The sequence below is a fragment of the Fulmarus glacialis genome, unplaced genomic scaffold, assembly GCF_000690835.1.
Source record: "Fulmarus glacialis isolate BGI_N327 unplaced genomic scaffold, ASM69083v1 scaffold12396, whole genome shotgun sequence".
Lineage (NCBI taxonomy): Eukaryota > Metazoa > Chordata > Aves > Procellariiformes > Procellariidae > Fulmarus > Fulmarus glacialis.
In genome coordinates, this window is record NW_009217523.1 from 1,057 (window position 1) to 28,535 (window position 27,479).

Genomic DNA, 27,479 nt, shown 5'->3' on the forward strand with positions numbered 1-27,479 from the left:
TATGACTTTTCTGTGAAGATATCTGTGCTCCTTAAAATGTAGTAAAGACCTTTAATTTAAAAGAAGAGGTTGCTGTCCTTTAAGTAAGGTGGGTTTTTTTTAAATCCTACAGTCGCTGTAGACACAGGCCCATAATCACTCACCAGCAACATGAATGCAAGGGATTGAAAGGAATTGCTGATCTTCTGGGCTGTTGCATGACCATACACATTATCTTCTGTATTAACTTTTTGTACTAAACACCTACCTCCCAGAGGTGTCCAACAATAGGAGCATCTGCCCAAGAGTGCTCTGCATTCAGACCCGTTCTGCCATTTTTGAATACTATAAGAGTGAATGTTTTATCAAACCACCTACAAAAGAAATTAAAGATTTCCTTATGGTTTTGTACATTTCAAAAGCATTTCTATACTGTAACTTCATCTCTCTCAAACATTCACATTCAAATGCACTAGTTCTTGGCTTTTTTTTTTTAAATAATAGTTTGTTTAAATAAATAGACATAAATTTAAACCTCATGAAGTCCAACAAGGCCAAGTGCAAGGTCCTGCGCCTGGGTCAGAGCAATCCCCAGTATCAACAGACTGGGGGATGAATGGATTGAGCAGCCCTGCAGAGGACTTGGGGTACTGGTGGATGAAAAATTGGACACGAGCCGGCAATGTGTGCTTGCAGCCCAGAAATCCAATCATATCCTGGGACGCACAAGCAGCAGCATGGCTGGCAGGTCAAGGGGAGGCGATTCTCACCCTCTACTCTGCTCTTATAAGACCCCACCTGAAATACTGCATCCAGCTCTGGGGTTGCCAGTACAAGACACAGACCTGTTAGAGCGGGTCCAGGGGAGGGCTATGAAAACGGGCAGAGGGCTGGAACACCTCTCCCATGAAGAAAGGCTGAGAGTTGGGGTTTTTCAGTCTGGAGAAGAAAAGGCTCTGGGACATCCTCTTGCGGCCTTTCAATATATTGAGGGCTTATAAGAAAGACTGGGAAATACTTTTTACCAGGGCCCGTAGTAACAGGACAAGGGGCAACCGTTATAAACTGAAAGATGGTAGATTTAGATTCATCATAAGGGAGAAATTTTTTTTACGATGAGGGTGGTGAGACACTGGGACAGGTTTCCCAGAGAAGTTGTGGATGGCCCATCACTGGAAGTGTTCAAAGTCAGGATGGACAGGGTTTTGAGCAATCTGATATAGTGAAAGACGTCCCTGCCCATGGCAAGGGCAATGGACTAGATGATCTTTGAAGGTCCCTTCCAACCTAAACCATTCTGTGAGTCTACGAAATTTATCAGCTTATAAGTCACTAATTCATATGTATTAGCCACGTGAATTAGTGAAATTCTAAAAAAGACAAGGCGTTTTCTAGAGAGTCAATACTGTACCTGTCATAACATCTGCCATGTATTAAGGATTTTGCATATACATCCAGTGACCTCACTGGATCTTCTTTCCTGTACCCTTGCTCGATGTCATCTAATGTCACAAAAAATGCTGCTTTTTCAATAGCATCTAAGGACTGTTTGTTCTTTCCACGGCAAAAATAAGCCTGTCGAGCTTTAGCCCATGGTACTCTGCAAAAAGAATTTGGTTTATAGCCAGATTACGTGAATTTGTCAATGTTTTATCACCCTTAAGGTCACTAGGAGACATTCCTCCTACTTTTATCAAATTTGAAGCAATCACTTTCATTGCATTTAAACTATATCAGCAGTGAAAAGTTCTGAAAATACACGTACAATGCAATCCTAAGAACCAATTCAACATATCATCACACGTGTGAAGCTTAATGCTCAACATTTCTGCAGCATGCAATATGTATAGCATAGATCATCTATGTTTATATGGAACAAAAGAAAGTATCTATTACATGGAAGAAATTAGTGATAATAATGAAAACAATCAACAGATATTAATATCCATTGTTGTAACGCCTAAATCTAAGAGTCTGGACAATTGTCAATAAAAAGTTCCATGGTAAATGCCTGAAATAGATTTGAAGTTAAAGAAGTCCTGAACAATGTAATTTCTGTATGGTTGCACCATATTTATTTATAAATTTATGTGGTTTTTCCAATGAAAAAATATTTCAGTTTGTTTTAAAGCAGAAAGTGAGAAAAAGGAAGGACTCCTAGTAAGAAATTGTATTAAAATTCACAGCTCTTTCTCTCTCTTGTCCAGAAACAACTAGACAGATTGAATTAAGTTTGCCACCTTGAATTAAATGATCTTGCACCTAGAACCAACTGAATACACACTGCTTTATTTTGTAAGTGCAAGTCATGAATATGGAGTAACAGTTACTGAATTCACATTCTCAATCTTAATTTTTCAGATATTCTTTAAAATGCCAGAGAACCCCAGAGTAGATATAAAACTCAAGTAGTTCAATATGTGTAATACTGTAAAGCTTCCAATTACCACTCTTACAAAAAGCACAATTAAACCAAACTTCTGCAGCTAAGTACCAGTAATCTGTATACAGGGTTGCCATTGCAAAATACTTTTAACTCCACTTAGTTACAAATGACTGAAGAGCTGTTACATGTTAGCGATATACAAAATCGGTGATCAAGGTATAATTAACAGATTGCAGACCATTTTAAAACTCCAAAGGCAATTTTCATTTAGTATGTTATGCAACTATTTCTAAATATTACAATTAATTTAAAAAAATAATAACCACCATACCTATCTCCTGCAGTAAGAGCTGCTAGTTTCTCTTCACCAGCCTGAGGCTCTGACTCATCATCAAGAATTCTTTGCATCTGCTGTTCAATTTCTCGGGGTTTCAACAGTCTACCATCATGGTACAGCCACACTTTGAAGTAACGGCCCTTATGATACACAACAATGTGTTTGCTGTCTTTCACGTGCTGGAGAGTATCTAGAATTGCAATTGCTTATGTGAAAACAAAGCTGAAGTCTCAAAACGCTAATGCACTAAATAACACCAAAAGACTACTGCATGCACTACCAGTTAGCCACAGCTTATTTATTTTAACAAAGTAATAAATAGTGTGGTATAAACCCCTCCCCCATGTTACTTCAGCACAAAGATTCCTGCATGAAACAGTCAAATACCCAGATTTGATAATCGTTTGCACCAGTTTGCACACTGGAGGCCAATATTAAGCAACTAAATCTGTATTTCTGTATCTGAGAAGTGAGTACTAGGAGCGTAGTCTGATTAAGCAGTCAGCAAAAGAACACACTAGATGAGTCTGAGGAAAGGTACTTTTAAATCATGTGCATTCAAGTGCTAGACAACTCACGGTACAATCTGTGGGGAGTCTTAAGAGAGCCCTGATTTAGCACCATAAGCTTTTGTTCATGTTTATCCTGGCAGATGCAGAGCTAATACTCCATCTATGGCCCAAAAGTGTAGTGTTATGGAAGTCAGTGAAGCAGAAACCTACGCCACAAATTTTTCCTCGCTTTATTATTCATATGGCTTAATTGGGATGAGCGTGAACTTAGTCATGAAGGCATTGTATCAAACCACAGATGAAGGTTTCTACAGCAGCCAGGAAAAGCCCTCAATTGATGAAAACTTTAATTGAATTCCTTCACTACCCCAAAGAACTGTTATATTCCTACGAATCTGAAAAGGCCCATTACTGAGATGGTGAAGAAAGATGTCAAAAACGAGGGCTGAGCCTAAAAGTCATGATTCTGAGAGATCTGAGAAACATTGTACCAGGAAAGAGTTCTATACTTTGGGTGCTCTCAGCTATCCATAAAGTTTTGTTAGGTATGCTCCATCTACTGATCCCACTTCGCATTTCTGCCAAAGATAGGATGCCTGTGGTAAAAATGCTAGGATTGGCAAAAGCATCACTCCAACTGTCAAGTACATTAATACAATGGGTTGTGAATTGAGGAGAAACCCCACAGAGGGGGAAAACAAGCAGCAAAGCAATCAGCTAGTGAGGTAACTTCTTCTACAATCCCAACCTGAGTCGGGATACCCCGAGTATTTGTCTCATGTACATGATGTGTCCGTACAAACAAGACAACCTCTTGAGTGTAAAAAGCAAGAGAGAGATCATTAGTCATTTACATCAACAACTGACTTCACAACTGTTGTTGAGCCCTGGCAATTACCTTTCAGATACCTTACTTTGGGCCTAAATACAGATTTATGCGCCAGGACTACGGATTTGTTTTAATACGAAAAAATCCTTTCCTTTTTCTTGCCAGTCCAAGAAGTCATTTATGTACATCTGAAGATGAATGTAACATGCTGCATGGGTTTCCTATTTAAAAAATGGGAATGGAAAGACATAAAGGCTCTTCCCTGCTGAAAAGAAGTGGTTCATTCCATAGTGTGTTTTCTTAAAATACATGAAAATTAAACAACTTCTCAAGTAACAGGATACAATGTTCACTAAGATTTTACCACCAAATAGCATAAAGACATGCCACAGAATTTTTTCTTTCTTTTTTTTTTTTTTCTTTTAATATTCTGCTCCTTTAGGAACTGTAACATACATAAAATATTTAAAATATAATTGAAATCAGGGGGCAAGAAATCAAGCTACTCATAAGAATCTGGGAAAAATGTCTTTATAACTCACTTATCCACATACAGAATGACAAAAGTTATTTTTCCTTTAGAAAAATAGAAACAATGAAAAACGGAAAAAGTAAAATAGGAAATGTGAAGTGCTTAGGAGGAATATAAGGTAATTTTATGATGCTGACTGTATGTTAATTTGAAAGACTTTAAACAGGAGAAACTGAGGAGAACCATTAAGATATACAGGATGTATTTTAATGAGGTCTTATAGTTAGAATGGGCCACTTCTACACTTTCGTGCAAAACTCATTTTAGACTTAGAGAACACCAAATCCAAAGCAAAATGCAAACAGTTCATACCTTTTATTTTACTGAGGACAGGGAAGGGGCAGGGGTAGCACTTTCCGTACTTGAAGTATTCTAAATAACAATAGCTACAGTTGTCTAATAGATATTTTTAAACTTGCTAGTCTACTTAAGCTACTAGTTCATGATCAGGGAGTAATCACATTAGGGATATGCTTTTCTCCATTTTGCAGATAAAGGAAGCTGAGGCATAGCTGGGAAATAATTCCTCAATAATCCACCAAAGGCCAGCAGCAGAACTGAGAGTAAAATCCTTATCTGACACATGCACCTACCGCTTTATCTACTAGCCAATGCCACTTTCCCCCCTTATCCAACTTCACACAGTACAGAAAATGTCAGACCTCCAGCAGGGAAGAATGGGCACATCCCTGCGTCTGTTTAGAAACTCTTGGGGTTTTTTTCTGAAGTTGAGTGGGACTAACACGCTCAAAGGCAGCTTGACACATAAGACTGAGTTACACATCTCAAAGAAAGTTAAAAAAAAACATCCTATCTTCAAGTGACAGCCTATACGTACATTCCCAATGGAGGTGACTAGCCAATAATCCCTTGCATTCCAAATTCCTAGTGATTGTCCTCTGCACTAATCATGACTGTCAGGATAACTCTGCAAAATGCTGTATTTCATTTTGATGCTGCCACAATGATGCAGTGTTGGATAAACATGTGAAGTCAGTTCTAAGAGGCTCTTCAGCATATAACCAGATCAGAGAAACCTAGATATAGCTTAAGCTTTTGTAGAAAGCACAACAGAAGTCTCTATTCAAATCTGCTGTGAAATTACTAGTTTGCTTCTCAAAGAACAAGAAAATGGAGAGCAATGTTTTCTCCCACCTGTTGACTACAAATGTTAGTATTTCTAGATGCAAATCTGCCTCCTTTTACAGTGACACAACTCAGGAAAAAAAAACAACAACAAAAAAGCCACTTTAATATTAAGATCATAAAAACCAGCTTGAGCCTGGAAAATTTAGTATAAGCTGATGGAGATCTTTGGAGGCTACCTTGGGGAGAAACGCCATATGGAGAAGAATCAGCCTCAAGATCAGAGGATGATGTATTGATCATCAAAAAAATATATTTTTATGTTGAGATACAACAACAAACAATTTATCAAAGGTTTGTCAATGACTACAGTAAAATGCTTTTATGTATATAGACAGCGTTAATGAATGCATGCAATGAAAGCATATGTACGCCTACAGTGAGAAAGTGTATATGAACTGTCACTTAATTTTTTTTTTTTTTGACTGAGCTAACATGATTGCTTGTGATCATGTAAACATATCCTTAGTCTCCCACAACAAGCACAAGTCGCAGGAACAGACTCAGGTGAAAAATGACCCTGCTGTAAGTCAACAGGTACACCCCTCTATTCAACGTTAAAATGTGAAACTTAGTTACTCATAGCTTAGAACCATCAGACCATTGCTGGGAGTTACGGCAGGGCAGGAACTAACAAAACCCAGAGTATATATTTTCCTAATGTGTTACAAGAAGTTTTGGACACAGTCCTTATTACAGGTGATTTCACGTAGCTGATGTCTTACAGTGCATACAAAAGGTCAAGGTAACAGTGGCCTTGAAAACCTTGACAGGACTAAGACTGTATCTGCCTCTAAACCAGGTAAACAACTAGTGTTGAATGTATGTTCATATTGAGAAGAACACATTGGGATGATGTTGTGAATCATAAGCTGAAAAGAAAAAGGGAAAGTCAAGCAAGCAAAAGATTTTTAAATGGTTGAGATAAGAGAACACAACTTTTACACAGATAGAAACATGGATATCAAAGGATCCTGAAAGAGTAAAATGGAGAAAAGTAAAGGTTATTTATAAATTAAAAACACAGGGCAGACAACAGTTTCTTGAAGTTAGTTTTTAATTCAAGTAAAGGAAGAGGGAAAAAAAAAAAACGTGAAGAAGTATCAAAATCACCCTATAAAAGGAAAAACATCTGTGCACTCTATAGCAATTCATTACTTCCTGAGTATCGGAACACAGTATTGGTGTGTCCTTGTGTCTGTCAGATCCTTATCTGGAAAAAAAGGATTTTAGCAGAAAATACTCCAAAAACTGAATTCCATTAAGATGTTTATTCTCCTTGGCTGGCCCTGCTTACCTGATTCCTCTCCTGGGATACGGGAGGTATTAAACATCCGTTCCCACTGAGCTGAGCAGAGTGGAACAGTAGATCCCATCAGAAGAATCTGTGCCGCAAAGGTACATTAAAATGTAATTTTGCATATACAATTAGCAAATTAAAAAGGAAAGAAAAAACAGGATCTGGCTAAAGACAGGCTGTAGAACAGTAAGATTTATAATACATCAGCTCAGGTTTGGTTCCACCCCCGACTCATTGTCTTTCCTTGAACAACATGTGGAAGATTCCACTGACATTCCAGTAGCTATGTTTTCTTCCCTCCTACCAAAAGCTCACCCTTCAGGAGAGATTACTGAAGCTAGCTAGCATCTGAAATCCAAAGAGCTCTCAATGGCTGGTCCAGATACAAAACTTATACATGCAGCATGCATTACCCCTTAATTTCTTCTTTTAAAGCTATTTCTGGCTATGTAGGAACAAAAGTTCACATTTCTCAGATTTGTAGTTAGATACAACTAACCACATCCCTGCCATGACCTTCAACGAAACTACTTAATTATTTCCACAGTTCACTACAACACACAGCCACTGGACAGAACAGAAATTCAGAATGGGATTCACCTTGCCTATTCACCTTTGCTACCTAGAAATTAGTGCAACACAGGATTTTATCATCATCTATACTTAGGCTGCCACTGGCCCACTCTTGGCCTCAAGGTCTAGTCCTTTGTCCCAACTACCCCTTGTGCTCAGCCTACATGATACCACAGACTTTTCAGACCTCAGGGGCTCAAAAGTACCATTACATGCTTAGCACATACCAATAACATTTGTTATACAGAATACTTAATGTATGCAAGTACAAGCCTCTATTTGTCTTTTGGGCAAATAATAGTTAATTTCAAATACTGCAATTAGTTGGCATGACAGAATCCTGTATTTTTGATAGTTGGTCGTTTCTGCCCATGTGCAATTCAAGTGATAACCAAGATGTTTGGGACCACAAATTTAGTTACATCTTGCATGTAGTTCTGACAATAAGACGTTCCTCTCCTCTCCCATTCTGAAAACTGATCAACTTCTTACAGACTGTGCTGGAAAAAGATCAAAAGCCATTTAAAATGATATACATACTGGCTTGATTTCTTGTCTGTCCAGTTTTTTCCGATAGAGCAGGATGGCATGGATAACATTACCAGCTCTAGCTGCCTGCAAGGTTGTGGGAGATAAATAAAGGAAGTCCTGTAAAGTACATAAGAATCGTAAGTTAATGATTATCAGACTACATTTAAAAAAAAATACCGGTAGTACATCTCAACCACGTTCTTGAAGTTTATTCTGGTCGATATAGAAAAGGCTTTGAAACATATGAAGTGCACTAGTGCAGTCAGTTGATGACTTGAAACTTAAATTTCTTCAACAGTCACAATCTCCTTAAACAGCATCAGTCCTAAAACATACATGACAGCTGTTAATCGTCCCCGTAGAAAAGACAATGCTACTTAAAACTCAAATCCAAGACTACCGTATTTCCTCTTTTTGCTTTTAATTTTAGTGTCTTTTACAATTTTACTCCCCGCACCGACATTTGCAAATATGAGTGCACACCTTTGTTGAACCGTGTTACCCATGAAGTTTTACATGGAGCTTTTGAAAGATTGCTTATTGCAGTAAGCACGAAACTGTGTAAGTCATTACTGCATAAGTTTGCCTAAGTGGCAGATGCGCTAAGTTTATTATTAAGATAGCACTGTACTTGGACACATTGGCTGCAGGTTATACTAGAAGAAAGAAAAACAAAGGTCACATACTCAGTAGCAATGGATTTCTAAATAGAAAGATATAATGAAATAAGATACCTGGCAGAAATTTTACAGTGCTTCTTTGACACATAACGTGTTTATAGTATTTACCTACCATTGCAAAATAGTTACTATTAACCATAATTGGTCCACGTCCCCTAAGGTAGATATATTCTTCCCACCAATCACTAACCTGTAGCAGGAAGGAAAACAAAGGCATTAAAATCTCAGAATTTCCACAGATTGCATCTTCTATGTTAATGACTCCACAACACAACATTCCATACAGAAGCAGGAAGGAAACTGTTAGCTTGCCCCCCTACTTAAAGACAAACAAAAAACCTAGTTTGTGTTAAACTTTAGGGAAAATAGCAAAAAAGGGGCGAGAGAATTAAATTAAATTCAGCTGTAGCTCTCTAATAAGCTGCTGAAGAAGTCACCGTCTTCAGCTAATATTTAAAATGGATCAGATCTCCTGAATGTTTTGCAGTCTTTTTCAGGACACTGCAGCTCAGCTTAGGCTACTGGATACAGCTAGATGTTAGATAATATGTGAGGAAGGAATTATATTACAGTTCTCACTATGATGTTGGGGTTTGGGTTTTCTTTTTGATAAACAAAAAACCAAAACTTATTGTTACAATTCTTTATCTCTCTTCCATATGCTTTAGCTGCTCTATATAAAAAAGTTGTTCGAAATCAGTCTTCTAAAATACCTGGGTAGCCACCCCATTGTTGAGTTATCAAGCTTAACAAGCAAATAAACAGCCTCAAAAGCAATCATAACAGCAAAAGCTAAATCTGCTCCAGAATAACAACCACAAAACGAGGATTCATTCTTTCAAGTTCCATTCACCACACTGTTTCTTTACCAAATCACACAAATTATTTCTGTGCAAATCAGGTAGTTTCTGATGCACTTTACAAAAATATTAGGCAGTTTCAATTACCTTATTTTACATTTAAGAAAGAATAAAAGCTTAGCCAAAAAAGGCAACAGGGAACAAATTAAGTTATGTCATTTGAACCATTGAGCCTCCTATTTATCTACTCACATAGTTTGTGGCCCACCAGGATTTTAGCTTCAAATACCACTGAAGCCTTGGTCCCAAATTAAATGCAAAATCTTTGGCAAGACCCTCCATTCTTCTGAACTCTTCATCATCCATAAGTGGCCGAACTGATTCCAGATACTAGAATACAGGAAAAGAATCAGCATCAGTATAGTAACTAATACGTAGCTTCTCGCCATTCCTACACAAAGCATTTGAACAGTAGACAAAGATTATCCAGACTCAATTCATAAGGTTGCAATTACTGTGTTGTTAAAATAAGAGTATACACTCTTCTAAACATCTGCCTGCAAACTACAAAAATGAGATCTTTTTTCAGACATCTGTCAGCAAATCACAAGTGGAAGAGGTTACTGTTCTAAAGATACATTTTCCACTCAAAAGGGGAAGACATAGTGCTGCTTCAGTATCAGGCAGAGATTTTTTTCATCTCTAAAAATCAAACCTTCAGTTTCTGTAACATACTGTCCTGCTTACACATTTTGCTATAAGGTTTTGTGTCATAAAACACACATTTATATGTTCAAGCTGTGGAAGATAAAAAAACCAATACGTTTCAAAAGCTCTCGAAATCACAGTTTGTTGCATAGTCTTACATAAACAGACATCACATCATCCAATATGAGTTGTGCCAGCTTCAAATTGTCACCAGTTTCAGCAGTTTGTCATAGCCTTTATTTTAATTTCTATGCAAAGGTTTTAATCCATTACACCATATTAATACCACCATGCAATACTTTCATAAGACATGGCAAAAAAACCCACAAGGGCATCTAAATATGGATTCAATGTTACTGAAGAAAATGAATTAATGAATGTAAACACACCCTACTGACTGTGTCTTTAACAGCTGGAACTGGCAATCGTGGTAAAGATGTCTGGAAACTGTATAACATGGGTTTACGTCTTGAGAAGAGTTTTACAAGTGCCTGAAGAAAAACAAAAACAAACCACACACATCAAATTATTAGGTTCAACAAAAGAAAAATGACAGAGTAATAAAGTGTAATGTAACTCATAGTTCTTTTCACTGGTAAATTATACAGTAGTAAATTTAGCTAACTACCATATTTATCACCAATTCACAAATAAAAAAGGCACTGACATAAACTAACATCCTCAAGGTTAAACAACATGTCAGTGGAAGAGAAAGACAGTCATAGACATTCCTGACTTCCCAGACAATCTTCTGGTCATTAGGTGGTATTGTTGTTTATGAACACCTTGAGATCAAGGCACACCTCGATCTCAAGAGAAAATAAAGACAGAGCACTTACTTAACACTTCTTTTCTTTACACATTTCCCTCTGTAAAGATTAAAAAAAATCAATTCTACCAATTATCTTTTACTATATAGTAGATACTACAAAAATATCTATATTGTGCTTCAAAATGGGAATCATTATCAAGCCCATTGCTCAGCTAAGGATCCTAGATAAATATAGCCACCTTTAAAAATAATAATTATGCTTTCAAATCATGGTTTAGTATTTTCCAAAGTTATAGCTCAACATCAATAATAGTACTGATGTTACAGGGAGTTTCTTCAAGCATGAGTCTATCTCAGGTAGTCTACTGCATGATTTAAACATACCAAATTGTGCAAGCATGCCAATGTTATACTCAGTGCTTGTGTTACAAAAAAACCAACAACAAAACAAAAAAGCCAGAGATAACAGTTCCCATCTTAGCTTCAGATATTACAGCATCTCCTGTTTTCTATGGGAGACTGAAGACAGAAGCAGCATTTCTGTCTACGACTACTTCTCAGCTGTGACACGCACTAGGCTGAAAGTCTAGACCATGCAACTTCTAGGCTACACATAAAAGGATTTTGACATTATCACCCTACTTCGGCATGAAAGTAAGGTCAAGTATTACACCAACAATCCAGTGGAACCTTTATTGTCAAAGGCTAATCTTGGTCCAATATACTATACCGTATATTGTATATAGGCCAATAGACTAAAGACAGAAGAAAACAGAGGATGTCATTTCACTACTAAATTCCTAGAACTTCTCCCTTCTATTCCTTCCCCAACTGACAAAACTACTTGTTAAAATACAGAGTTTTTCCCCTCTCTCAATTTCCTTGGTCAGCACAGCTAGAGGAGGTTGTTTTAGGCAGCACGAAACTATTAAGAATTGCAGAGTATTACCCCAGCAAACACCTCCCTTGCAAATGGATCTATATCAGAGAATTGTCAGATGTACATGGATGAACCACAGTGATCAGCCCACTGAAATCTAGTTGTGTTTCATGACAAGATAAATTTGAAGCCAGGTGAGAAAAAAAGCTCAGCTTTTCATAAGAAAAAAATCTAATTCTGGGGACAATTTTATTCCAGAACCCTTAAGCCTGGAAAGGCTGAAATTGTCTTCAGACAGAGAGTACCTGCTCAACCACAAAAACAGCAAACACATTTCACGGTATTTATCTCTTAAGTAAACTTGTAGTAGAGAATTTATAATAGTTTGAGACCATTAAAGTGATCTGACAGACATGCATACTTAAGTACATCTCTAATTTCATATGCAGACACAGCAAATAATCTCATTCTAGCATGCGTTGCATCTGTTCACAGATTATTATTATTTTTTAACTTATTTTTTAAAACTGCAACTAATACTTGGATTTCTCCCCTTATGCTGGTACATGAAATTTGACTTTAGAAGATGAAATATGTTCATTAAAAGTGCCACCAGACTTCCAACCAGCCTGAAAATCACTTTGTACTGATTGAAATCAGAGCTCAGGTTTTTGATCTGCATGACTATTTGAACAGAAGACAGTATATTCACGATAGCATTTTTCATGCTGTTAATCAGCATGAAAAACAGCTAAGAAAAAAAAAAAACACCAACAGGAAAACCCCTCCAGAAAATTACACAATATTAAAGGACAATAAAAATCTAGAAATCTAAGGTAGTTGGTACTGGTTTACTAGGGAAACCAGTCTTCTCTTTTGTTGGGACTAGCTAAAGAAAGAATAAGTTACTAAAATAGAGTTTCATATTCAGTATAGATGAGACACTGTTGGGCATACACCTTTACAGTGTTCTGTATTTTAAAACATATATAATACACAACAAAATACATATGCAACATATAATAGACAAAAATTTATAAATATAATACGTGACAAAGCATGGTCAGTAGCATTACAGTTCATACCATTTAAGATTGATAAGGCAATATTAGCAGCTTTAAAATATCTATCTGGTAGGGCATGCTGAAAACGGAGACAGCTACAGCTTCAAGCAATTGACAGAAAGCCTTACCATTCAGAGCCTGTACTGTACAAATTCGAGTCATGAGGCTCCTGATACCGCTTCCAGGAGAAACTATCAATTAGAAATTTCATTTGTAACAGATGAACATTAAATTCTATTTTAGTGTACCATTCTGGATACCTGTTCTTGAACATATCTCATAATAAATCATGACATGTTGTTATATAACACACATCAGTTAATTTTTGAAGCTGCAGAGACTAATTTTATCACAGTAAGGCGCTTAAGTTATTTCTATAACAATACTGGCAAAAGTGAGTTGAAACAACCAAGTCCAAGTAACAAAAACCCACTTCATCTCTTTGAGCACCTATATGTACATTTCTTCACTTTATACCTATCACATCCTTTAAGAATCCTTTTCCAAAGCACCACAATAATCAAGAGGAGCCAGACCACTCTCATTTTATCCTTATGTCAAAACTGCGTAACAAGCTACCTACCTTACGCTTTCTTTCCAACTCATTTTGGAGGCATACCACTACATCAATTGAAAGGACATTCAATATTATTTTCTTCAAGCATAAGACTAATTTTAGAATAGATGACTAGAAATCCTAACATTTCAACAAAGAATTAGGGTAGCACTTTCTGAGGAGAACAAGATTTTTTGGTGCTGCAGCCCAAGTTCTTTAAGTTGTACTTGCACATAGAGAAAAAGTAGATATTTGAGTCGCACAGTCCCAAGGCCTTGTGGCAAATTTAGAAGTTATTCTTTAAGTGTTTACTCTTCCTTCTACAAGGCCATGCTGAATAGTTTAATTATAGCATCAAAAGGATGACAATAATAAGTATAAATATCTACCTAACAGCCTCCTGCCCCATGACACAGAAAACATAAGCAAGGAAAAACCTACAAAGTTTTCTCTTTTAGGGCTTTGAATACAGATCAGATAGAAGTTAAGATGAAACAGGAAGACAATATATCCTTACCATCCAAAACTTGGTGCCTGCAGAAAGTTTGCCATGTTCAGCGAACATCCAACCATGATAGGAAAGCAGCATTTTTAGAGAGTAGCGCATTGTTACAATAAGGGCAACCCAAAGCCCTGTGCCAAAAAGTATTCCACTCACGATGTTCTGTGTTTGGTTTGACATATAGCCGCTATTTAAAACAAAAGCCAGCATGTGCCAGTTAATGTCAGTTTAAGTTCTAAAGGGAACCTAATATTGCAAACCTAAGTCTAACGGTACTACAGACGGGCATTACACAAGCTTCATGCCTGTTTAGCCCTTTTTCATAAACTCCTTTCCAAACACCCTCTCATGCAGCAAGATCAAAGGCCACAGAAGTTGCCAAATGTGCTTCCCAAATACACTCAGAAAACAATGTAGTAATACTGGTATAACCACCTACCCATTTCACACCCTCATACATCTGTTACTCTGTCACAAACGGACTTGTTCAAAAATTGATACACTTCAACAGGATTAGCTTTAAGAGTAGCTACAAATAAAACTGATTTCCTTTAGAGGAACAGTAACTTTTCAGTCTACTTACGTTGTATCAAGTGTTCGGTTGATTTTAGCTATTATTCCTAAAGAAGGATCAATTTTGGCATACATTGTTGACATCACACCCACAACTACAATAAGCCAGCTAGATGGGCTAGCAGGATAAACGCCAGTGATAATTCCATTCTGGAAAGAAAAGCCTTCACATAATTTTTTTCATACCAAAGCGGTTGACTTCATATTACCATGGAAAGAAACAAAAATCAACACATTTAAGTCATTCAGTTTCAAACAAGAAGTTAAGATTATCCAACATTTTGTTATGTATGCTTAACTCAGGAGTAGGGAATGGATTTAGTTAAGTTTGACTGCTACAGAAAATTGTCACAATGATATCAAGAATTAAAAGAACTTTTAAGTTCTTTTGTAGACAACACTGATCCTGCTGCAAGTCTTACTAAAAATAGTGAAATTAGCAAATAGTTTGGAACAAATAACACTTCAACAATTCCCACTGACACTGAGTTAGGCCTCTCTAAATGAATACAAAAATATTCTACTGAGCAAGACACTGAAAACTGGAATCAAGTTTTTTTTAATATCATTTAAACAATCCTTCTCATAGCTTTATAAAAAGATTTTAAGGCTACTGTTAAAAATATGTTTTTGAAAGATAGCCTGTAGCTTATCTAGTTTGCTACTAGTAGATACTTACCATTTATGATCCCATGAACAAAACATAAATTCACAACAATCTGTATCAAATACCTCATCAGAAACATTACTACTTAGCATAACTTGTACAGGAGAGATGTTCAGGTAACTTTTTGAAAACAGCAAACATTCTCCTTAATTTGAAAATTTAATTTTGGCAAAGAATACATAAAATCAAGAGTGTAGTCTTGTACCTCTAAGTGATATGACACTAAAAATCACTACTAGTTATATTTCTGCTAAAGTTATGCTAAAAGATTATATAATTACATGATGTATTACGAAGAGAATGAAGTAAATTAAAGCTACTGTTAATTTCTACATCTGCTTCATCTTGTTGCCATAGAATAAAAAGATGTATCCTTTCAGCCTTGCACAGCACCACCCAGTGCTACCTTCCTCAGTATCCCTTGTCTTACTAAAACCCACACAAGTCTTTCACAATAAGCAACTTCATTTTCCATAAACATTAAGTTTTGCCTAAACAAAATTCAATAAATATATAAAACATTAAATAAACCCCAAGTTTGGTGGACTTGACTAATTTAAAATACCTTGAATCTGATGAACTTTTTCTTCCATGAATGGACACCAGATAGGTAAATTTGTCTGAGTGCCTCATGGCTCATTCGCAGGTCAATCCCATCTGGAGTTACTGTAAATTGAAAAGCTACTGCTTGATGAGCTTCTGCCATTTTCAGAGAGAGCTCTGTCAAAAAGCAAAGTTAAAAAAATATTTCCTTTTTGTTCAAAGGAACTAGGACTTAGTCCATTTCTAGCAAGATATCTTCTACACAGTAATTTTTGGAAATATTTCAAAGTATGACAAATTTACATACAGTACTTGCCTCTTCCTTACAGGCTATGCTTGCACTTCAGTCTGAGAGTCCAGTACGTTAATTAAGGTACCTCTTCTAACCACAGCAGCTGAAAATGGAAGCAAAACACTCTCATGTAACTTTGGCCTTTTGGCGGGATTGCAGCAAGCTGAATATCGTGCATACATGCAATATATAAAAATTCAGAGCCGCGCAGAAAATTAAAGCCATAATATTTAGAAAAAGCGTATTGCAGGTACATAGCATCTCACTCTGTAATGATAAAGGAGATTCAGAAAATGTTTTTTTCATCATTTTGAAACAAAAGGTATTTTGTTACCTCAGCTAGCAAAACAAAGCTGCTTCTGGCCATATCTTCCTCTGAAATTTTTTTCATATCTTAATTTCAAGCTGATTAGTCACAGCAGTAAGACACTATAGCTCCTGTAGCTCTGAGTTCTGACTGGCAAATAAGTGCAAAATCAAAACTACGCAGAGTTCAGGAAACCAAGTCACAACTGTCAGAAAAATGACCTTCACATAAGCAAATCTGAAATTAAGAGGAAATTTCATTGAACTGCAGCTCAGTTTAACTACCCAAACAAATATCAACAACGGTGCCAATATAGACAAAAGACCATCATAATGGGCAGGCATAACAGGCTCAAATAAAAACCACTGGAAGTTAAAACAGAAATGAAATATGTAAACAGAATCACAGTTAATGTCTCAACTCTGTCTGAGGATACAGCCAATTTGAATTGAACTGATGGTCTTATTTATCAGCTCATCTTTATAGCTTCTTTCTTTCCGTAACCAGCATTTCTACATAAATATCCTGGAAGTTACCCCTACTAATCATTAATTCAGAGTAATGTTGTTTGAGCACTTACAATCAGAACATAGATTTTTGCAGGCTCTACGTATAACACTGAAATGGTCCAAACTACATATTCCTGAGGAGACCATTGTCATTTCAAAGTCTTTTGTCCACATTCACTTACTAGCTTACCAAAACTTCTAAGCGTAATCCTAAAAACAACATCCTCTTAGAAGTATGGCAAAAAGGTAGAGGGATCCATAATCCCATCTGTAGGTCAGGATTCAAGGGCAAGTTGTAATTTCACATTTTTACTTGTACAAAACACAACATTTTCAATACCAAGTGTTTTAAGGTGGCACTGGCATTCCTATTTAAGCAAAATCAAAAGAAAGTACAACTACTTCATGCCTTTTGAATCCTAAAGGCTGAAATTTACATTTCTCTTGCAAACCTGAAGCCTAGACTTTGTAATTAAACTTAAATTCTGGTAGATGTTCACGCCCTCATGCATGTCAGGTCTAACCAGTGCAGTATAGCTGGGCACTTCAAAAGTTTATTATGACTGTAGTGCTGCTTCTCCAGTCTGTAAATATTCTACTATGTCAGAGTCATGTGCAGCACAAAGAAGGGGTGCAAAGGTATATGAGCAGACAACTAGGGAATGCAAGAACTGGGAATGCTGCTGTAATAGTAGGCTCTAGGAAATAAATACACAATATAGGAAGAGAAGGAGCATTAGGCAGAGATGAACACAGTAAGTGCTGTTGCGCAGCATCTAGTAAGGTTGCTGACCAATAGGTAGTGACTGTTCGCAATATTCAAAGTGCGTATCCCTAGACCAACCTGCAATGATCAACCGCTGCAATACAACTACTACTACAGTGGCTGAAGGTAATTCACAGATCTCCCAAATCCATCAGCCACTGCTCAAGTTTTAGAGGCAGAGTCCTGGGTGAATCAGGCTTCTGGGTTTCCAGAAGGGTAGCTAAAGCTCACAGTGTTGTACAGATAGTATGCAATTTGATCTATGCATGTACAGTGTCTGATCAGGACAACAAAAAAACCAAATCAGTGTCAAAACCTTTAAGACATGCCCTGTATGCCCTACTAACAACTGCAATTTGTAGTACTTAATGACTCTGTCACTGCTTATTCATAGGGGCCTTGCTGTAGACAACTATCAGGAAGTCAAAGTCAGCTGTCCATTCATTCATTTAAATTGTGCATCACCAGTTTGACGTTGAGACCAAAACTTCAAGAGAGCAATAAAACAGAGACAGGCAGCACTAATACATGGTATACCCTGGACTCAACAGGGTTTGCACAAAGGGAAAGCAAAAGTTAAAGTTAAAAGATTCTCAAAGTTAAGAATTCATCATATGTTTAGCAGTACCATTAAGACTGCGATGAAAAAAAAAAAAAAAACCACCAACAAAACCAACCATATCCTCATACGGAGAATCAGGTACCTGGATTTGTCTCAAGAAGGGCCAACAGGTTCTCCAGTTCACTCATGGAATTTTGTATTCTGGAATGCCAGTGTCTTAAGTACCTCATCAACTAGTTTCTATAACCCTTCAACTCCCCTGTGACTTCTCAGCTTGGGAATTTGTAACTATCCTCCTCTCTGTTTCTGAAGAGAAAGAATTTCAGGAACCATTCCCTTTTTAGGCACATGCATTTCTACTGTACAAGGCAGAAAAGATTATAAATAGCATTAATCATAAACAGTCAACCCGATATTTTAATGAATTAAAACTTAGCATGATCATAAAATTAAATAAGCTTCAATAAGGAAAATATTCCTTATTCACAAATGAAGAAATATTAATCCAGCAAGAATTAATCCTGAATCAAGTAAACAAGCCCTGAAAGCAAAGACAAGTCTAGTTCTAGGACTGTATTACTTGACCCTAAGATGTGAAACAATCAAACGGCTTGTTTCTTTTCACATCCTTTTCCTTTACTTCAGAAAACTGTAAGCCTTTAAGAGTGTTCTGAATTATGATGGCTGAACACCAAAGACTTCCTGAAGTCCCTTTCTTTGAACACTTATTTTCCTCCTTAAAAGCCAATTTAATCATAAGCTGCTGTACACTTCCCCTCCTTTGCATTCCTCTGCTGTCACGTGCTTGCTAGCCAAGTAGGTAAAAGGGCACAGGCCAGAGGAGCATGCGTGAGACTTACAAACTTGACTTGCCAATGTTAGTAAGGCAGCACCTACATCAATCTAACTAACACTAACACTGAAACAATAACTTTCTTCTAACTTCAGGCATTTTGGTCAGCAAAATACACCACATACTGATTAACCTCATTCCCAACAGAGAGCCATAAACAAGAGCTTTTGATTTTCTTAGCAGTTTGGCCAAGTCTCACTTAAAGGAGAAAAAAAAAGCACAATAATTTCTAAAAGTAATCTGAAATGGCTACTTTCATTCCTTTCATTTTCTCTCATAATATTAACGTATCTTAAAAAACACACTTGCCCCTTAAAACTTGGTTTCTTTTTTTTTTTTTCTTTTGCTTTTAATTAAAGGAGAAAGATGCCTGTTCCTTGCTCTCTTCTGGTTTTACTTCAATTCAAACATGTTGTAACAGCTGCAGATGTTTCTCCTCTTCCCTTTTCATACCTCTGCTTGAGCCAATAAAAACTTACCACAATTTTTTTTCCATTGTTATAAACAAGTACTGCTAGGTTGGATGTCACTTTTAAGTCAAGAAAACACACAGCACACTAGAAGGCCTAAGCCCTGATAGACCTGATGGTCTGAAAAACTATGCTGCTATGCCTACTATGCATAAAGCCTCCTCAGACTCCTATTTTTGCAGTTTCAGGATATTTACGCTACGAAGACCAAGGTTTAACTCACAGACTGCTCACAGACCTTATGATTTCAGGTTGCAGACACTGAACAGTCAACTCTGTATTAGGGCTTACATGTTCCTACAGCCACGGAAGGAGATGAGGGCCGCAGCTCTGGAAAATCTGAAGCTAAAAGAGATCCCATGTGCAGGATGCTTCCATTTAGTCAGGCATGCAAGAAGTCACTTGTGGTTGGTAATGTGTCTCTGAAGCACATAACACAGAACACAATGTCTAAAAGACAGTGAAAGAATTACCATGTGCATCTTAAAAAGCACCAAGCCATGATCAAAAGTTAAATGTATTACAGTACATTGCACAAAACAAGGTATTAATTCCTGAAGCAGTTACTTTTGGAAATGCTAGAAGTGCTAAAAAAAGTGAAGTCACCACCTCTACCTCACAAAAAGCAACTCTGCTGCTTTAAGGGGATATCAACGTCACCTCTTATCTCAGAACTCAGCCACTTGCTTCCCATACATTGCTTGGCTCATGTAATCCATTTTTTCCCCACTTCCTATTCCTCTTGGAATAGAGAAAACCCTGCCATTTCTCCTTGGCAGGAGTCCAAACATCCACTGGAAAGAGACGTATCATTTAAATGTAGTTTTCACATCTATAGCTCCTTTTCCTGCAAAGGAAGCGAGTTAACAAATGCAGAGGAAAACTGGAGAGAAGTCTTATTCACATGAGCCTGAATAGCTAAAACCTTGGTGAAAGACTTAATTCTATGACTGTCACTTGCAAGTTACCTCAACAATTTAGTTTGAGGCGCTCCTCACGGATTTTTTACATCTATTTATAGATTAGCTTTTATATATAGGGCATACAACTGTTAGTAACCAAACTAAGCTCACAAAACAATTCTCTCCAATTATTCTACTTTGATGATCAAAGGTTGACAGTTTTCTTGGAAAAGCAGCGACTGCTGCATACAGTTTCTCCAAGAACACTGCTACATACCACCCCACACAGGTTTCACCCCACCCATACTCTCAGATCCCTCAAGTAGACATCTTTGGTACACAAACCAGGCTGTTCATAGATGGTGTGCAAACTTGCAGCATTACATGTTCCTGTGCTAAGAGCTAGAACATACTGCATCTTGAAGTATAACGGCAGTTCTGAATTCGGAAGCACCTGGAAGCCCTCATAACTTCATACAGATGCAAGGTACCACCAATAAAGCAATAAGAAGTATCTTATCACATAGGTAGTGTCTTCTGACTCCTGCCAAGTTCCTACTAGCAAGCTTAAAAGTAAAAAAAAAAACAACACCCCAAAACAAAACAAAAAGCCCCCCCAAAAACCAAAACCAAAACCACACCCAACCAGAAACCTGACCTTGAAGAAGTATTCGCTCCTTTCTTAAAATAAACTCACAACTTCAAAATTTAGTCTAGCGCTCAGGTTTCAAATGGGAATAGAGACTGGTGAGGAGAAGAGAGTGATACTAAATCATTTACAATTATATTTTTTAGGGAAGTTTTCAAGATGGGAAGTGGAGAGAGACATCAGTTGAAAGTATATTGAACCCAATTTTAGTTAGGAAACATACTTAGAACTATATTAAGATTTGCATTTAAAGCTAGACACCTTGAACTCAGATGGAATGAACTGAACTCTCGGGAAACCAAGCAAGTGCCCCAATGTCTTTGTCTTTGTTCCCAAAACAGTTTATTTCAAAGAGAAAAGGGGCAGGGGGGAATTCCATTTCTATCAACATGCAAAGCAGTAAGAGTTACTGTTTGAATGTTACAAGCAGCCATACAGGAAAAAAAATTCTGGAGCTCTCACAAGTTCCTTTAAAAGACTTCAACTCTGAAACTTTTTTAAATATTGAAAACATCGAAGAAGTTTTATCCAGTATTTTATTGCCCACATGTCAGATCTCTCTTCAGGAGATGAGATTGCTACAGCTTTTGGAAGAAAACAGACATCCAAAAAGTTTCATTTGTATGTTCATTTGTTAACATATTTTGACACTTTAGGATAGATCACTGAATTCTAAGAATCTGAGGAATAACTTAATGAAACCAGAGCCAGTATTAAAACACTGTAACACCTGCACTGTGTTTGTGCTGAGACATTTGATCAAGTATTTTCTCTCACCTGTTTAAGCTATAACCATAGAAATTTGCATTTTCTACTCTCCTAGAAAGCCAAAACTATGAATGCATTGTTTTATACAAATCAATGAATAATTGTTTATGCTCAAATCTGTTGATTTTATACCATACTAAACTAAAAGCAAAAGAATTCCAAACACTGAGACGTCCATCCAAATCTCTTCATGCATTATTCCAAATTTCTCTTCAGCTGTTATTGATGCTCCTGTCAGTCCAAGCCTTCAGTATCACCTACACAAAGTAATTCAGACTACCTTATGGCAGCTGACTTTGCCTAGATAGTGTGCTTGCAATGAAATGATATGTAGTGAAGCACAACAGAGCCAATGCCAACATCCTAAAATAACTTGCTAGCATGTTAGTTTACTTCCACACTTTGCCACCAACTACAGTTTAATGGCAAGATTGATCTATATAGCCATCCCAGAAGTGGATGCAATCTACAGATAATCAAGGTTGCTTGAGTTTTTTGTTTTTGTTGAAAAAGACTCATGCAAACAAGCTTCTCCAAACCAAAAAGTGTATCAAATACTTACATCAAGCAGTAGGATCTCTTCTTACAAAAATGTAAAAGGTTAGAGTCTTCCAAAAAAAATTTTATAAGTGTAGTTGTCTTTGTAACATTCATCAAGTATGTCTTCACCTGTCTGAATTCTGCAGAGGTTCAGAAGTCTATCAATTTGACACCCTTCCAGATGTTTGACGCAAAAGTAGTAGCTGTCAAACCTATTTAAAAGGTTGAAGACAGAAAAAAAAAACAAAGAAAAAAAAGAACCAAACTGCAGATGGATTTACAAGTACAGGGACTGAAACTGGGAGTAGAGGCTGATAGACCAGAGGATTTCAGCTGCCATCCAGATGGACCTCGACAGGCTGGAGAAATGGGCAGGCTGAAACCTTATTAAGCTCAACAAAGAGAAGTGCGAAGTCCTGCACCTAAGGAGGAGTAATCCAATAAACTAGTACACGCTGCAGACCAGCTGGAAAGCAACTTTGCAGCAAGTTGCATACAAGCCAGTAAGGTGCTCTTGCAGCAAAGGCAGCTAACAGAATCCTGGGATGCATTAGGAGGAGTGTTGCCACCAGGTTGAGGGAGGTGATTCTTCCCCTCTACTCAGTGCTGGTGAGGCCCCATCTCGAATACTGTGTCCAGTTCTGGGCTCCCCAGTAAAAGAGAGAAATGAAACTACCGGAGAGAGTCCAGTGAAGAGCCATTAAGAGGATTAAGGGCTTGAAGCATCAATCCTATTTTTTAATACAGTTTTAATTGTATACCTAGCAGAGATGCTTTATGAAATTTAATGTAGGAGTTTTTATAATAAATCTGCTTCAAAAAATAAACTTACTTTAGGACACTAAGGCCTGAACAAGAAATCCTGTGCTTCAATTGCTTTAAGCGAACAGCACACCGTGGAAGTCAAACTGGCAGTAGCAAACATTCAAAAAGAGCAAGTTTTCTGCAACTGACAAAAATGTACTATTAGTTTGTAGAATAAAAGAAGCTGGATTTTGCAGTATAATTTTTACAGAGATTTTTGTATGAACTTTTCAGACAATGATTCATCTGAATTTTTCAACATTATTCCAGTAACTTTGCCCTCACTAAAAAGCACCAGTGTGTCACTATACAAGGTTTTAAAACGTATGTTGGTATTTTAAACACCACTATATTGTCCAATAAGAGTCTTAAGGCAGGAGATAGATTTCTGGAGCTGACCTTAAGTGCCATGTATACTGCAGTGATACGGTCGGAAACAGTACAAACTCCTAATAAAAAATAAGACCTTGGAATTTAATGTTACATGTATATACCTATCTAGAGAAAACATTGACTGTTCCTACCAGATTAAGAAAGCCTGTATTATCAATAATAAAACCGACGTGACTTCAATAAAGTGTTTTCACGGAGTTTGCTACAAATGCAATAGTTTCAGACACTAAAGTATACGCTGTACAGCAGCATCCAGCACTGACTCAGTAACTCAAGGTCCCATCCTCTCTTATGTGAGTGACTGCCTCCCCACCACTATCTGACATAAATACTTAATCTAGTATTCGGGCAGAATTTTGGTAAGGCAGCTAACCCAGAGAATGCCAAAAGGATGCCAAAAATGCTTTTACTCATGTGCATCTGGTGCTCCTTTGATGCACAGCTGAACAAAGTTAAAACTAAAGCTAAAGAAAAAGCATTCAGTTTAACAGAAATCCAAACAAAGATCAAAGTTGTCTAGAGTTTTATGCCTTTGAAAGGAAATTCAGGTATTGATCTATAAAATCTTCAATAAACAGTATAAAATATACTGCTCAAACATTTAAACATATGACCAAAAAGACTGTCTGTTCTCCCTTGTGTCTTGTTTCTTGGTCATTCTACTAGCTAATGCCACTTTCTTGCAGTGTATACTACACTTCTGCAAAAAGGTAACAAGATACCAAAGCCTCAGAAAGAGTAGAGAGCTTATTCATAGTTCATGTGATATTCTGCAAGGTGCTGACTTCTGAACTTACTATAAAGATTAACCAGACACTGTTATTCACTTGAGAATTTCTATTCCAAATAGCTTTCTTGCATACTAACCTTCAATAATATCTAAACATGCTTAAGCATATAAAAAGACACTGATACTTGCTGCTCTCAAGTTTTACCAATATCTTACAATGATTAATCATATTCCACAGACACAAAATTATTAAGAGAAATCTGAGAGGAGTGAAGCCGAATAATTTCTGTGCAATAAATAGTCATGTGCATTAAATTCACTCAACAGGGCTTCTCAGGTGAACCTAATTACTATGACATAGAAATAAAACAGAAACCAAAGAATCACTCTGTTTCAAAACTTGAATTGACATAGCATTCAATCAATTATCATTTGCTCTGACGAAAACAAAGTTAAACTGACAGGTTCTCTCATGCCACTTTAGTTGTGACTGACATGCTAAAACCAGTTTAAGCCTCCTAAAAGCTGAATCTGTTGTTTATGTGGCAGTTTTCTCTCACAGGGTCCCTAAAGTAAAATGACTATGCCATGACTGAAGTGGCTTAAGTCACTTGGAAAGAGACAGTAGCCTCTCCTCCAAAGGCCATCATTTGACATGTAAATTTCAAGTTCTCATCTTTGGTTATTGCTAATCATTGGCTCCAATCCTTCCCACCCTCACCTACAGCAGACAGCTGTGGTCCCTTGGAATTGCAAATGTCTTAAATGATTTCTCACATGTGAAAAATGAACAAATGCTGTGGTTCAAGCCAAGGTGGAGAACTGAATACACGTATTTGCCCACATACAGCAACACTGGGACCTACTGCAAACCTCACCCACAGCAGACGGTTTGAAACTGGAACAGCTAAGGAGTTTGCAGTAACTTGCTGTCCCACTGACAAACCTATCGGTTTGTGTCCTGTCCTAAGCAGCTTTCCAAGATTACCTATGGGTGAATATCAGCTACCCTCTGCAGGCATCTCCTTTGGAATCTTGGGCCGATTTCTTTATCCCCTTTCTACATGGTAAACTGGAGCAACAGGCACAGATGGAAGGGAAGAGATAATAACAAACAGACCAATGAATGAAACTTAAACATACCTGAACAGCTGCCTTCCTTAAAAGTGGACTTGAGATCTATTTGTTACACAAATCTTCTGTCTCACAAACTCACTGCAGCTAGGATCTTGAATAGGTTAGGACACACTGAGAGGCAGATTCATTCCAATGCTGCTAGCTCCTAATAGACATTACACTGCAGCAATGGCAAACAGTCAGTTGTAACTCTGAAATAGAAAGTCAAGAAAAACAGTTTGAGCTTTGATTCACGCACAGCTTTCAACCGCTCAAAGGGACTGGATCAGACTGGAACCATTTTAGAAAAAATGATGGCAATGGAGAGAATAGTCACAAAGAGCAGTTCTGAAACACTGTTTTCCATTACACTGGATGAAAGTATTACCTGGATCGATCTGTCTTCATTTAACAGGTCTGAGATGGTGGGGAACTGTGGAGTGAAAGAAAGTTCATCTGCTATCCACTCAGTCATTTCTGAGAGCTCAAACTAGTGATCGCTAGCTAGTGCGATAAGGAAGGTGATCTCAGGGTCTAGACTCCAACGTTAGTTTCAGCTTTCAGTTTAAGTGTTTGCCTGCGGGTTTTAAACTTGCATTACAGTCAACACAGATGCCATCAAGATTTCTTGGAGAGATGTTCACAGAACAGACTGTTTTCACTGGCACTTCCAGGAGAAAAGCCACAGATAGTTAGTTGACTTCTCACCTGATCAAACTGGAGACAGTCAGGCAAAGTACAGGAGACTGGCAATAGCAGACAATGTGTTAATTACTAGGCTAACACTAAGGAATATTAATCCCTACAGTTTCTGGATCATATGGCCTCTCTCTTCTTCCCAAATACCATGCTCCTGTAAAAGATTGTTCCAAAATGTACACTTCAACAACAACAACAACAACAAAAAAAAAAAAATATCCCCAAAACTCTGTTTTGATTACAGTTGTGGAGCATGCCAGTAACTTTTACAACTGTCAAATTATTTAGAGTTCCCCCCCCCATACAGAGTAGGACATACTATACTGTAACTAAACTTTTTAGATTATTCTAGTCTCTATTGCAACACATGTTATATTGTACACATCCCAGCAAGCTACCTCCTCTGACCTTCTAGAAATTCAGAATAATCTTGCTGAGTAAGAAAAAAGCATACAAAACTAAACCACTGCACAGTTACCATATGATGCAGAAACCTCCCTCACCGCACAAAAACTAGGCTCTAGGATCTGGATATTTCTTTTTAATACTGCTATAGAAGGTATACCTAGGCATTTAGATTACCCCTTCTCTCTCCCTTTGCACTAATAAGCTTCTATGCTCATGCAGTAAAGAAGAATTATTATCTTCTCTACAACAACAAATATTTCTGGAATGACAGGACTTTTTTGAGACATGCAAGATGTCATATTTTAGGACTTTGGAGGTCCTGGAAGATGGACAACAATGTTTGGTGACCAAAGGCAAACTGAATGGATTGCTCTCACAGTAGTTGAATGATCATTTACTGTACAAGGTTGAAAGACCTGAATAAGGTCTTTCAGCCTGTATAAGGTTCAAAGACTGAAGAACCAGTTCCAAACATTTTACAAATATTTAATTTGACCATTCAAATTAAAGTTAATCCAGACTTGGAAAAAGAGGGATGCTTTTCAGTCATTTAGATCTTGTTTTTCTGAACATGTGGTGTTCAGGACTATGATACAGCATGATACAGGACAAAGACAATGGTTTTGGAATATTAAAAAAAAAAATACACAGTTTTGGGGTTGTTTAGATTTTTTGTTTGTTTGTTTGGGTTTTTTGTGGGGTTTTGTTTGTTTGTTTGTCTGTTTTAATCTAAGCATTCACTTAAGCAGCATTCTACCCAAAGTTTTCCAAAACCAGTCATGCTCGGGATTCAACATCCCGACTATCCCTGCATGCAGCGAACAGCTACATCCCCCCTGCC

The 27,479-nt window shown here is 37.3% G+C and overlaps 1 protein-coding gene across 1 annotated transcript; it reads right to left on the bottom strand.

The window, feature by feature from the left end:
- Nucleotides 1–247: 247 nt before the first annotated feature.
- Nucleotides 248–25,740, bottom strand: CPT1A (carnitine palmitoyltransferase 1A (liver); the record flags this gene model as incomplete). Its single annotated transcript, XM_009579708.1, has 12 exons — nucleotides 25,559–25,740; nucleotides 15,893–16,047; nucleotides 14,671–14,810; nucleotides 14,103–14,274; nucleotides 10,703–10,804; nucleotides 9,858–9,995; nucleotides 8,918–8,995; nucleotides 8,135–8,242; nucleotides 7,019–7,106; nucleotides 2,697–2,892; nucleotides 1,391–1,579; nucleotides 248–353 (listed from the first exon to the last, which is right to left on the bottom strand). Coding segments are annotated over exons 2-12 (1,458 nt in total), but the record flags the coding sequence as incomplete, so codon positions are not given.
- Between the last annotated feature and the right edge of the window lie 1,739 nt (nucleotides 25,741–27,479).